General features: G+C 44.1%; 4 protein-coding genes across 4 annotated transcripts; 3 read left to right on the forward strand and 1 right to left on the reverse strand.

The window, feature by feature from the left end:
• Positions 1-1,359: 1,359 nt before the first annotated feature.
• Positions 1,360-1,916, forward strand: J7337_011193 (uncharacterized protein; the record flags this gene model as incomplete). The annotated part of the gene is made up of 2 exons (XM_044828742.1): positions 1,360-1,706; positions 1,829-1,916. 2 exons carry the CDS (start codon positions 1,360-1,362, stop codon positions 1,914-1,916), a joined length of 435 nt encoding a protein of 144 aa, XP_044677296.1.
• Positions 1,917-7,208: 5,292 nt separating this feature from the next.
• Positions 7,209-8,636, forward strand: J7337_011194 (uncharacterized protein; the record flags this gene model as incomplete). The annotated part of the gene is made up of 3 exons (XM_044828743.1): positions 7,209-7,611; positions 7,664-8,098; positions 8,155-8,636. 3 exons carry the CDS (start codon positions 7,209-7,211, stop codon positions 8,634-8,636), a joined length of 1,320 nt encoding a protein of 439 aa, XP_044677297.1.
• A 536-nt stretch (positions 8,637-9,172) lies between these two features.
• J7337_011195 (uncharacterized protein) lies at positions 9,173-10,109 on the reverse strand (the record flags this gene model as incomplete). The annotated part of the gene is made up of 4 exons (XM_044828744.1): positions 9,173-9,255; positions 9,304-9,398; positions 9,445-9,649; positions 9,698-10,109. The coding sequence occupies 4 exons, from the start codon at positions 10,107-10,109 to the stop codon at positions 9,173-9,175; spliced, it is 795 nt and encodes a 264-aa protein (XP_044677298.1).
• Positions 10,110-12,232: 2,123 nt separating this feature from the next.
• On the forward strand, positions 12,233-12,901 carry J7337_011196 (uncharacterized protein; the record flags this gene model as incomplete). The annotated part of the gene is made up of 1 exon (XM_044828745.1): positions 12,233-12,901. The coding sequence occupies one exon, from the start codon at positions 12,233-12,235 to the stop codon at positions 12,899-12,901; it is 669 nt and encodes a 222-aa protein (XP_044677299.1).
• Between the last annotated feature and the right edge of the window lie 2 nt (positions 12,902-12,903).

A 12,903-nucleotide genomic window follows, 5' to 3' on the forward strand; every position in this document is an offset into this window, starting at 1 on the left:
CGTCCTGTGCAATAACCTTTCCATGTCGAGGTTGGATGCAAATTGCCACCTTCAATTCGCTCTAGGGTGAGGCAATTACGTGCATGGTACAGCCTCTGCCCCGCCTCTTGTGCGGCCGATGTGGTTAGAAACATCTGTTAAAACTGGGCTACTTGACAAAATAAACTGGACAGATCTAAACATTATAGCTCGAAATACGCTCCGTTATTTTTGACCTGTCTCTAGCGCTATCCCCCCAACAAATTTTTTTTCTGTGGCCGTGTCATGCGACTCTTCGGAGACTAGTTGATCCGTTTCTTGGAGCCAGATGGGCGTTCCCCTCATGCAAGTCTCAGAATTGCTTTGCTCAAACCCCACCATTCATTCATTCATTCATATCGTCATATCAGCGCAACATCGCAACCACGTGCTACGTCTCAGTGTGTCCCAATAAGACATTGACTCTTCTCTTCATCCCAAACCGTTCAAACTCTCTGCCATCTGACCGCTGAAATCACTGAACCAAGAGGCCCCTCCAAATACCGTCTCCATCATCATGCCACCAAAAGCACCAAAAGCACCAAAAGGAGGTGAAACCCTAGGCGGCATCCTCTTCGGCGGCACACTCTACGCCATTGCGGTGTCAGGTATGGCAAGTCTACTTGAGAACACAAACGACAACAAAAAAGATAGTAAAGAAGAGGCCAAGCAAGCAGAGCCCAAGGAAGAGTCCAAGCCAGCAGAGCGAAACTGGATACAAAGACATCTAAAGGAACCCGGCTATTACACTAAACAAGTTGAAGAGGAATTTAAGAGGAATGCAGAACCACTAAAATATTATACTAGTCCGATTCTTGAATTAAGTGAGCAAGATCGCTTGCAAGCAGAAAGAATGCTGAAGCCTTGAATAGTTAGGAGAGGCAATACAATAATGCAACTTGATCCCTGATTGCTTTCGGATACCGCAGTCTCTTAGGCGTGTGTGATGTCTTGGCGAATTGATTCGTGAGTGAAAATCATAAGTTCGATGCATTCGGGCGAGAACCCGGCGCTGTGACAGTAGTGGATAGGCCGTTGAGGTGGTAGAGTTCGCGATCAAACCTGCCAACATGTCATGGTATTTTCATTTTCTCATAATGAGAGGCCATAACAGCTGGCTTGATACCCCTTGCTGATCCATGTACAATGAACACGCACCTACGCACTATTGTCTGGCTCCCAATGCACTGTCACAGAACAATTGATGAGAGACAAAGGAACATACACCGCGTACTTCATGAACAGACGAAACAAGAGCAGGAGCGCTGGTAAGAGTGATAAAGATGGCAATCTCAGTCCCCAACCAATTCTCAACCTTCCAACTTGTCATCCAACACCATCATGAATTGCAATACAGATCCCTATCAGCTAGGCCGACAGTTCCAGCGCTTCCGCCAAGATAACCCAGATGACACCCGCGCCATCTGGACCGAGTACGACCTCTACTACTTCACCCTCTGCCCTGTCTCCGCTTCCGAAGAGGGATATCCTCTTGAATGGCGATACGATGCCGTGCGCTTACGATCCAGCCGAGCCCAGTGGAGGACTCTGATAGCGGGCCGACATCCTTATGATGATGTCATGGAAGAGTGGCTTTCGAGCTGGCGACAGCCAATCATTGAGAAGTGGCGTCAGGACAGAGCTGCGGGGAGGGGGTTTTGGAAGCGGTTCTGGGGGCCTTTTTCAAGGTGAGTGATATGACTTGGTAAGTTACTGTGATAGCCAAAAAGGTACCTGGGGTAATTCGGAGACGGGAACGGTGGATTTAATATGACCAGGAGGTGATTAAGATACTGCGCATCATTCTTAGGTTTATCGCAGAGTTGGGTGTAATCAAGAGCACCAGACAAATTCACAAGATTGAGGAGCGCCTGTGGAACCAAACTGCAGTCGATTGACCAATTGCGAGGCTTCTTCATGCGTTTTGACCAATCACCTACCTATTTTACCCAGTGCCAGAAAGGTCCACAGACGGTGCTTCATTTTGTGAGTATGTTTACTATATATGGTAAGCTTTAAGAAGCAGGTAATAGATAAAAGAAGTCAGAATAATTTTAATAAGATCTAGATATATATTCTCTATACGTATACCGTAAATCCAATTTATATAAGATAATTAAATGTAAATAAGATAATACAAATATTCAAATCACAGTTACAGCGACCTGAGCAGCAGCATTTCAAACGAACAGGGCCGCGCTTTTAGCAAAATATAAATAACAGGGAATTAATCACAACTCCCAACAAGATTCGCCCAGCTCCACAGATAACTATACAAGGTACAACACACATAGAAATAACCCATCCCATGTCGATATTGCCTGAGTCTCCGATTCTTGGCATATTGTTCGTCGAAGCCTTTCACCGGGCTATCTCGAAATAACCCTGCAGGAACAATTTACTGAGCCTGAAATGAAGAGAAAGAACAAAATCATCGCGATGCCACCAAGCTAGTATCCTCACGATGTCGACACTGCTGGTGGCGCTGATCGCGATGTAGAGGAGTACGATGATTATCCAGATTAAACAGACAAGATATCGGCGGCGGCAAGGCTTGGAGGATTGGGTAGACAAAGTTGTGATGAACGGTGGTGGCGAGGACGGCGAGAGCGGGATAGTAGTGCAGAGATCGATGTCCATTTTATCTGGGTCGGTAAAGGATTCGGGTTGGTTGCCGTTTCGGCGGGGGTTTGAGTTTTAGAACAATAACATCTTGAGTGTTGATGAAATATTCGAGGATGGCGATGGATAGTATCGCGAATGGGGTTGGCTGCGTTGTTGACTACGAGATGTAGATGTTGATTGAAGTCCAGGTGTTGTGATTGTTTCTAATGTTGTTCTACATGGAACTGGGTTTTATCTCCAAGCAAGTACGGAGTGTTGGTTGGCGTATGAACAGACATGGTGTTCACAATCGTCCAAAGCCCTTTGACGTGAGCACTACCATTCCGAACAATAGTCCTTTGAATGGGAAAAGTCATAGTGAAGATTGCTTTTGGCTGACAAACAGGCACAACGTCGTTTTACAGGTTGGCCGCAATGAACAATGTGTCTCTTGAGCGGCAGATATCCGCGCTTGCGGAATGATTCCACAGTCATGTTAAGGTCGGAAAATAACTCCTGCCCAGAGAATTGATTGAAACCAAATGCCACAGGCTCAAAGACAAAGACTTATTAAATACAGAAATTCTCTGATGGGAATCTATACATATCTATCTTGATGTTTTCTTTATGTTTGTCTGCGATAACTGTTTCTCAAAAGTGCGATGTGCAGTTCTCATTATGTGCCAGAACCTCGGGTTTCTCAGAGCGCTTATAGAAGCGTTGACCAAGATTGGTGACTCGGTTGATTGATGGGAACTGGCTTATGATGAATTTGAATTGAATTTGGTCTAATTGAATGGTGATAAGTAGATCTGCGCCTCGAATATTAATTGAAGACGGGTTCGCTCGCGACATGCTGCAAGATCGTACTTCCTGCCATGCTAGACTTGATATCTCTGTCATCAATAGTGTCCAGCGTATTCAAGTATCTCCAAAAGACTTGAGACCGCCATTAGACATCCAGAAGATATGTCAAGGTATGTAATAGTGGCGCGGCCTGTGCCTCTCTGTAAGCAAGATCTGATCTCAGCTGCTATAGGGTAAGCGATATTCACTACTGCAGGAGACGGGACAGACACAGTGTTATTCCAATCAAACCTGGGCAATTCAATCCGGGACAATGAGGCGATCTCTAGCCTTTCAGAAATTGCCGTCGCGCATGTCGCACGACATGCATACTGCAGTTGAATATTGTCGCGGAGCGAAGTACCTCAGATAATCGCTTAATGCAATAACGGGTCTTTCGCTCGCTTGAATTGCCTGATTGAGATTGGAGCATGCATTTAAACAAGAAAAAGATACATTGCCCAAAATGCAGTCTACTGCAGGCACGAAAGCTTAAAATTTACTTAGCCCTACAGCGCGCTCAGGTCAATTCTACAGTCCCGCATAAAAGTCCCGATACATTTCAGGTCTACCCCCGCTTTTTATAAAACAATAACATTAATACATTAACTTTATTACATTATTTTAATAGATTAAAATGCCCTAAGTAAGGCGAAATATATATTATTCTCCTTATAAAAAAATAAGGTTTATAATAATATATAAATTAGGAGTTTAGGTCTAAGATATTATAGATAGCACAGGGTTAAGTCATTATATAATCTATAGGATTATTTAATATAATTAAACCTAAGAGTTAGCTAAAAATAATCTACAGTCTGGCAGACCCTATACCTTATTAGGTTAAGATAAAATTTATATTAAAATACTTATTAGAACTTAGCTTTTTATTTTATATAGAGATATTATTAATTAGGCGTGATTATATTATATAAGAATAATAATTTATTATTACCTTATAGATAAAAGTATATAATATAAGCTTATACTTTAATACCTATTTTTTAGTAAAGAAAACGCTTAATTAAGAAAAGAATTCTATAATAGATACTATTATAAAGATAAGTTATTTTAGTATAGTTAGTGGTTTTTTAATAAGGTTTTAATTAACTATATAGATAGTAATTATATTAAGTAGTTATTTTATAGAACTATATATCCTGACCCTCTTTTTATAGAAGCTTATTTTAATAATATTATAAGGTAAGAGACTTTATAAGGATAAGGTATAGCCTTATAGATAACTTTTAAGATACTTATAGATATTCTTTAGTATAATTAACTATAATAAACTATCCTAGGTTATCCCTTTACTTAGTAATCTTAAGTCTAAGAAGGGGGAAGTAATAGGCTAATATATTCTAACTTATCTATAGTCCTATCTTCCTAACCTTATTAAAGAAAGAAAGACTTTTTAATATAATAATACCTATACCTTTACTTACTAAAAAGTTTAAAATTAGCTATATCCTTAGGTATAGAGATATAAGGTATTTTTAGTAAACTAGCTGCTATATAGCCCTAATCTTAACCCTATTAAAAATCTATAGAAAGTCTTAAAAGCCTAGATTTATAAATAATATCCTAAAATTATAGCTTATCTAAAGTTAAATAAAGCTATTATAAGACTAATAGTAGCTATAGAGAAGTTATAGTTTAAGATTAAAGATAATATAATTAAAAATATAATTAAATTAATACTTAATAGGCTAAATAAGTATTATAATATAAATAGCTATTATACTAAGTATTAAGTTATATAGCTAGAATCTCCTTTTAATTCTTTATAGATTAATATATATATTATTATAATTAAATAAATATCGCTTAGTTAATTATAGAGTGAAATAGCAGGGTGTGATTGAGGTGGTTAGGGTAGTATTGAAATGTGTCGGGACTTTTGTCGGCCCACTGTAGCTTGACATTACCCCTCAGCTCAGCTTCTCCGCACAGTGCATTTCACACGGCTGCAGATCAACACCACCTGGAAATTCGATTGACACCAAGCGGGGTCATGTAGCGAACAAGCCAGCAATCCCCTATCGGACTGCCTATAGCTGAGAAAGACTGTGATGAGTTTGTAAGGATAAAAGAAGCTCCAGCTTTGAGAGAATGGCTTGATACAGATCTGAGCTTTGACCTATAAAAGAAGAGCCAGAATGCTGCTTTGTTCGAATGTGTCCATTTCATCAGTATTGTATAAATGACTATGTGATTTATGCTCGTTGAGTGACATTTATGGCCGTGCTATTTTCTTTACTTGACTAGACCTTACCCAGTCTTATTATAGAGTTGTTAATTTGTGCTTTTGGGGCCATTTTTAGATTGTTAGTTTTTCGATATGCTGATTCTGGGTGGTTGGTGCAGGGTAGGCGAGTCAGACTTGGTGGGATTCTCATTAACGAAGATGAAGTCATATAATTGTGTCCCGTATGATCCCGCCGCTTAATAAAATCACTACGGAACACTTGCAGCCTCTTACGGCACGGTTGCAGTATCAAGAAGTCAAGCCTACTTACTTGAAGTCACCGTCTTGCTTGACTTAACATCCCCCCCTTGGCCGAGACACCTCGGTCGTCAGGAGAGGCCACGATTTAATAGTGATACGGTTAACAGCAAGCAAGTTTATAACGAAGGTTGGCTAATATATCGCATAGTGACAATCCTTATGCCATAACATGCCGTGAACATTAAATCATTGGTGCTTGTCGACTTGTGGGAAGGTGCATTTCTTACCAACTCTCATCTACTGCTTTCCTGTAATGTTGCCAACGCATGATATTTGTCATCTAACTAGGCTGGCTTATAAAAGGAGAATCGGAGGCAGGCGTCAATAAGGTTACTGTAGCTTATGCGATAAGATCAGGAGACACGAACTTTAACATATTCTGCTGATGCTTTCGATGGTCCTGACATTTGATAGGACTACGTCGTGGAGTTCGCAACCATTCCAGAACCCTTAAGTCTCAGAGTGTGAGGTGAAAGGATATGGCGGAAAGGGATTGGGAATTTTATTCAGAATGGAGACACGACTGGGCCTGCAAAAGTAATCTCAATTCATCATTATAACATGCCAGAACACAAACGAGTTGCGCTTCTATCAAGGTAAGTGGCTGCATACAGGAATAATCAACCGATCCTACACATTCTTACGATCTGATTTGGAGAAATATGAATATCTGGGCTTTGTTCCTTATCTTGGCTTGGCCTCGGTTGGCATTGCACGATCTGCTGTGCCGACAACGGTTGGAAACATTACAGCTCGCTGGACCGAGGACCTCTATGCACGAGGTCAACCTGATGTGTTACGACCCAAGGGAAAAATAATAGGCATTAAGCATCGAAAGTAATTAAACACAAGCCACTTAGACCTAGCAGGATGTCCGTCAATTGATAGTTGCCTATTTGATCCCCTGACCTCGGTCGAGGCAGTAACTGGAATTCTAGACTGACTGCAAACCGCGTTAATAAAATGTGTCGCGTCTGTTTGTAATCAAGAATGCAAGTGGTGACGAACTGACCGCTTCTTCGTAGTTCTCGCTTGTTGTCCGCAGACACGTATGATTGCATGAAAGTGGATGTGGGGATGGTATTGATTGGTGGTCGAGTGCGCCATGTGGTGATGGTGGGGTCCTTGAACTTGATACCCGAGATGCCAACGGGCATCAACCTCAAAATCATGTCCTTTGACTTTCCTTCTCATAATAATTCTTCCAACTTATCCTTCACAGTCTGCGAGCATGGAAAGTTCGCCCCGGCTGCCCCCCCAACGGCGCCATGACCTCGCCGTTGTAAAACAACAACTCGTGGTCGTCGTCTCCGTCGCATCAACACTCTTCGTCCTATGCCCAGAATGGCTACAGTTCTACAGAAATCTCGCCGTCATTCCGCTTCTAGCTTGGCTCACGGCCAAAGGCTTCGATCTGGTTATCATGCTGAATGATAAATGGGACAATGCGCCTGCCATGGTCAAGTACTTTGTTCCTGTCGAATTTCCCCAGATCACGCCTCCGTTTGAGAAGATGCGAAGTTTAGGGAATAAACAGTTGGCGGTTGCGAGGACCAAATTTCGGCATTTGTCTTCAGAGGTTAGGGCTGTGGTTTTGATGATGGTGAATTGGGTCTTGGAGCAGATTAGTGGCGGTGAGTCGGATTGAGTGTCAAAGCAGAGTCAGAATTTAACTTATGTTTCTAGGTCGACCTGGAGTCGAGTCGCCAGTTTCGGAGGAGAAGAAAGCGAAGCCTGCACCGAAACCAGACGAATGGGTGGCGGTCTTAGTAACAACACCACTTATCAACGACGACGCCGGTATCGATTTCGGTACAAACACCATCATCGAAATCGGCGAAGTGATTACCTGGAACCATACGCAAACAGCATCTCTTCCAGCCATTCTCCCACCGTCCACTTTCCAGGTTCAAATGACACTTTGTCTGGTCCCTAAGGGCATATGGAATTCCCGCAAGACCGTCCTGGATAAGTTCACAACAGGGCTCTACTGGAGTCACCAGCCAGGGCAACCTGCATGTCAAGGGGAGCAATGGGATGAGGATAGAATTCGAAGTATCTCGAAAGTGCAGTTCATTGGACACGTCGAAAAGCACAGCAACATTGACAAGGTCAACAAATGTAAGTCATTAACCTCTTTAGGCTGCTTGGGAATGCCCCTGACCGCGTGAATGCAGGCTTCGAGTCCCTTCGCGAAGAATGGAACGATGTCAACATTTACTGGAGTGACATTGACTTTGCCATAATTCTCGCCTTCCTCCTCGTCGGCACGTCCTCAACCGATATATGCAAGAAACTCTTCGACCAATTCTCCAACCTACGAGTGGAAAAGGCCAGCCGGAATAAAGAACTCAACCGCACGCGCTTGGGTGCTGGTGCAGCCGTCTTGACATTGTTGACAGGAGGATTGGCTGCTCCTATCACGATACCGATGATGATGGGCGCTGAGATGACGACGTCGACACATGATCGGTATTTATGGAGTGAGAGGATGAGAATGTGCAAAGAGCTCTTGGGTAGACATGAAAAATTGGAGGCCATCATTGAGGTTGAAGAGACAAAGGCTCCAAAGGCTATGGATCCGAGGGCTATTGACCCGACACCGTTCTTTTCACCCAAGACTATGGAGTCGAGCTGGTTTGTTGATGATAGTTGGTGATGGGAAGTTTATGGCATTTACAGGCGTTATGGATGGGGAAGCATAGAGACACAGATACAGATACAGAGAGGTTAAGTGCTTAGATTGTTTGGACATTTACTTTAGGGTAACCAGGTTAGAGCCACTGAATGAAATCGATGCTACGTCAGATGCATTACCTGGAGCGCTGTGGCTGTACAATTCTCATATAGAGCCACTCGAGGAGTTGTTCTAACTTCGCTGAGGGTAGGTGTTCTTGGGCACTTGTTGCAACTGTTACTCACATCATCGCATATGTAAAACTTGCGCCAAACCCAACCTCTATTACATGCTATGAGATCTATTCTATCAAGTTCTGAGACAGGGTTCAAGAGAAGACGAAAGAGAAAAAAAAGGACACACAAAAATGACCGGCTTAGCCAAGGAGGTCCACCACTCTAACGGTAACCCCAAGCTTACATCGAACAACACATTTTGTCTTCATCTTCCCTCCCCACACCAACGAACCATTGTTCACCCTCTATTATTTGTGGCACATCACTCACTTGGGTGCCGGACTAAGGTTTGCGTGTATGGACCATGTTGTTAGCGTCGCAGTCAATGAATCTAGGTTGCAAGCTGAACCGAGCGCCTTCAGCAGCTACAACAGGTCAGCAAGGCAATTCCATGGAGAGTGCAGGTAACATACCAGGAGATTGATAGTAGAAGAAGAAGTTTCCGATGTGCACCTCACGATCAACAGCGACATACTCCATCTCGGGATTTTCGGCTGCTCTGGCGTAGCTGTAGCATGTTAGCCAAGTTCATGTCATTTAAAGTAGAAACTTACATGGTTCCATGAATTTGGCCGGAGCCATAGCGATGAAGGGCGTCGCTGTCAATGGAGAGAGGCTCTCGCTTGTCGTCATTGAACTCATCGGAGGCCACCTCGCCAGGGCCGCGGTCCCGCGCAACCGTAATAGCGACTTGGATGCTCCCCAAGGCCTTGATGCTGTCGGGATCACTGATCCCAGAGCCGTCGTCTGTCTGGAATGCTGCGTTGACGTTAGTCATGTTATCCATAAGTGCCGTGTTAGACTTACCAGGGTGTCTAATGTCTTGAAAGATAGGGTTGTAAGTCTCACAGGAGCCAGCCGAATATTCGCGGTGACAGTACGTAATGTAATCTGCGCACTCTTTGCCACCGCGAGTTGCGCTGACGATGAAACGTTTTTGGAAGAGCCTAGCATCGAAAGGCTTGCCGTCGACATAGATGGAGATGATGAGAATGGTTTTTCCCCAGGGGAACTTGAAGTCAGATGAGATTCTGAAGCGAATGGCGAAGTGGGAGTCAGCACGAGACTCAATGTAGCATTGATTGTGCTCGATGCGTTGATGCCCGGTTGCGTCGATGAGAGGAGGGAAATACGAGGGCTGGGGGATGTGCTCTGTGGCCAGCTCACCGTCCACGAGAACGGAGATGTTCAGGCCTGGGAGAACAGGAAGGACTGCCATTGTGGGAAACAAGAAAGTGAAAGAAAGATGTATACGTTGAGGAGATGCGTCTTGAAAAGAAGTAAATGGGTGTAAAGACGACGTATCAGTAGGCAAGAGAAGACAAGAAGAACGACAGCTGGTGAGTAGACTGATGTCTAAGTGCAACGCTTTCTAGAACGGGTAAGTTTCTGGAAGGGATGGAAGAACCTTAAAAGAGGGAACGGCTAGCCCGGTCTCATGGGATACAGAGAACCGTTACGTCAGATACTGTCCCCTGCTCCATTTGGCTTCCCTGCATGGAACATTTCTAGAAGCCTGGGACACGCAGAAGCAATACGTGGCTTGCTGCGACACTTGACGATAGCATCGCAGCAGATTCAACAGAAAGCGATGGCTTTCATTGGAGGAACGGGTGGTTTGTGGCGTGTGTATTGGTTTCGGTAACAGTTGAAGAATCCAATTCAACGGTCTTGGCGTAACATTGAATGCGCGTGGCTTGTATTTGAAGACGGTGAACTGTGGTTTAGACGGTCACGTTTGAGCTTATGATTGGCTATCTCAGAGGAAAAGAAGAAGTGGCTTGCAGCAGACATGCTTTTACAGGGTCAGGGTCAGGGGTCAAAGGACTGATTTGTGTGAAAGAAGAGATGCTCTGTTTTGTTTATTACATCTGATCGTGGGGACAGTTGAAATGAGAGCATTCAGGAAGTTTGTGTGCAACTTACTGGGTAGTGTTTAAAGTCTAACCTGGGGAGTGGTGACTTTGAACTTGCTGTCACCACAACTACCGTAAACACGTAAGGAAGCGTGCTCAGATTCAATCATCCTAAGCTACTGAATGCGATATCCTCCCAGGGAGGGGAGGACTACAAAAATAGGCTAGGACTGTTTATCAGGCGCTAGCATGTTGGTCAACGTGTTCCTCACGGTACCATTGTGAGAAACAGTGCAGTTGAAGTACCATGTCTACTGTATATCCCTGAAATCCGGAAACCAGCCAATCATGTACACATCCACACAGTTCAAGCCAGTAGGTCGTTTGGATGTACAGTGCGACAACAATAACAGACTGCGAAAACTGATATATCAGAAACGGCCCGGCGAACAGCAGTCAACACACTATGGCTGTCTCGCTTAGCTCGACAAAAGCAACCACAATAGCAAGCGATCCCTTGATCTCCGCAGTGAATGACATTAGATGCAGGGCCCTGAAGACCAGCGAGCCAATGCGGTCTGAGAATCTTGTTGCACAGACTCTCCCAAGAAACGAAAGTGTCAAACGTGCAATTATCGTCAACAGACTGTTTGGAGGTAGTAAATGTGGCTGAATATGAAGAAAAGGAGAGCTACGCTATTTAAGAATGACCCTTTTTGATAGAAAATCGGGGTAAAATGGAGTGAAATACAGGATAGGAAAGCTCAAGACTCCCTTATGAACTCCGACATGCTGATGGCTGGACCGGTAAACGAATTGCTATGCCACCTTTACTGATTGTGAGATCCATCCAAATTGCCACGGTATGAGCAACAAGGCCATGTCGCTCTCTTACTCTGGGTTTCTTTGTTCCAAACTGCAATACAGTTTCTTTGCCATTTTCCACCCCACTGCTCGGATGTTTCATGCAACGCAGGGTTGGAGACTGATGTCATGGGGAAGACTTCCCATTGAATCAATTCATTTAATGAATGAATGTGAATATATTCCTCTTTGTTCAATTTCTGTGACTTTCCATCATGCACGAAGAAATGGATCATTGTCTCTGCCAACTGTGGAGTTCTTTGTAGCTTCTGCGCGCGGCAACTCTGTCAATGGCTTTATAAATAGATTCAACCAAGAGTTCTTTGTGCTTAGTCGAAGAAAATAGCCTGTGTACCCTGACAATGGCGCGGGTCGTACATTTGTCATTGATGTCTTTGTTTCAAGGTACGACCTGGCCCTTCGCCTCAATCACACATTGCGACTTCCTGACGAGGTCCAGTGCGGTATCAAAGATTCGTCAACAACTCATAAATCGCATCGCTACCCTAATTTACTTTGGTCCCAATTTAATCATCACAAGAGTCAGCTGTTCCATTCGTATCAACCAGCCATTTTACGTACTCAGTATCGCTATACATGCCGCTATAATTACACTAGCAATATGCATACTTCCAACCAGCCTATTGCCTTACTTCCTCCGACTTGTGAAGGTCTCCCTTCCACCTCAATAAGACCCAGTGCTCGCCAAGCCGAGCCTGGCCACGATGAGGGGCTCACCACCGATAACGAGCCCCCGCGCCACCATCTCATCAACCGCTATTGGAAAGTTGTATTCATCCTGACAATACTCCTCTTCGTATTCACCCCTGCACGTCCTGCCATCCCAAAGAAGCTCGATGAGGATATCCTGCTCCAAATGGCCCGTCGCATGAACAGCCTAGCCGTTCCCTGCCCCAGGGATCTACCACGAAATATCAAAGACTATCCCCCTCCTGATCAACAAACTATTGCGACACTCGCAGAGTTTGAGAAGCTACCTCAGGAGTATTTACGACAAGGCCACGGACTATACTGCCGTCTGATGAATCCAGATTCTCCCTGGTCCAGCGACTTTCGTTATATCTACGCACTGCCCGAGGACATTGTCAGATACCTTTTGATCGAGACCAACACGTCAATATTTGATGAACCTATCGTTGCCCCAATCTTTGAGCGAAGCAGACGCATCGTGCTTGTCGAGAAGGAAAGGAGGCGCAGATTGGCGAGGATCATTGAACGAAAGATTGAGGAGTTGTATATCCAGAAGGGCCTTGGCTCGATGAACGAATAAGT

The sequence above is a fragment of the Fusarium musae genome, chromosome 8, assembly GCF_019915245.1.
Source record: "Fusarium musae strain F31 chromosome 8, whole genome shotgun sequence".
NCBI lineage: Eukaryota > Fungi > Ascomycota > Sordariomycetes > Hypocreales > Nectriaceae > Fusarium > Fusarium musae.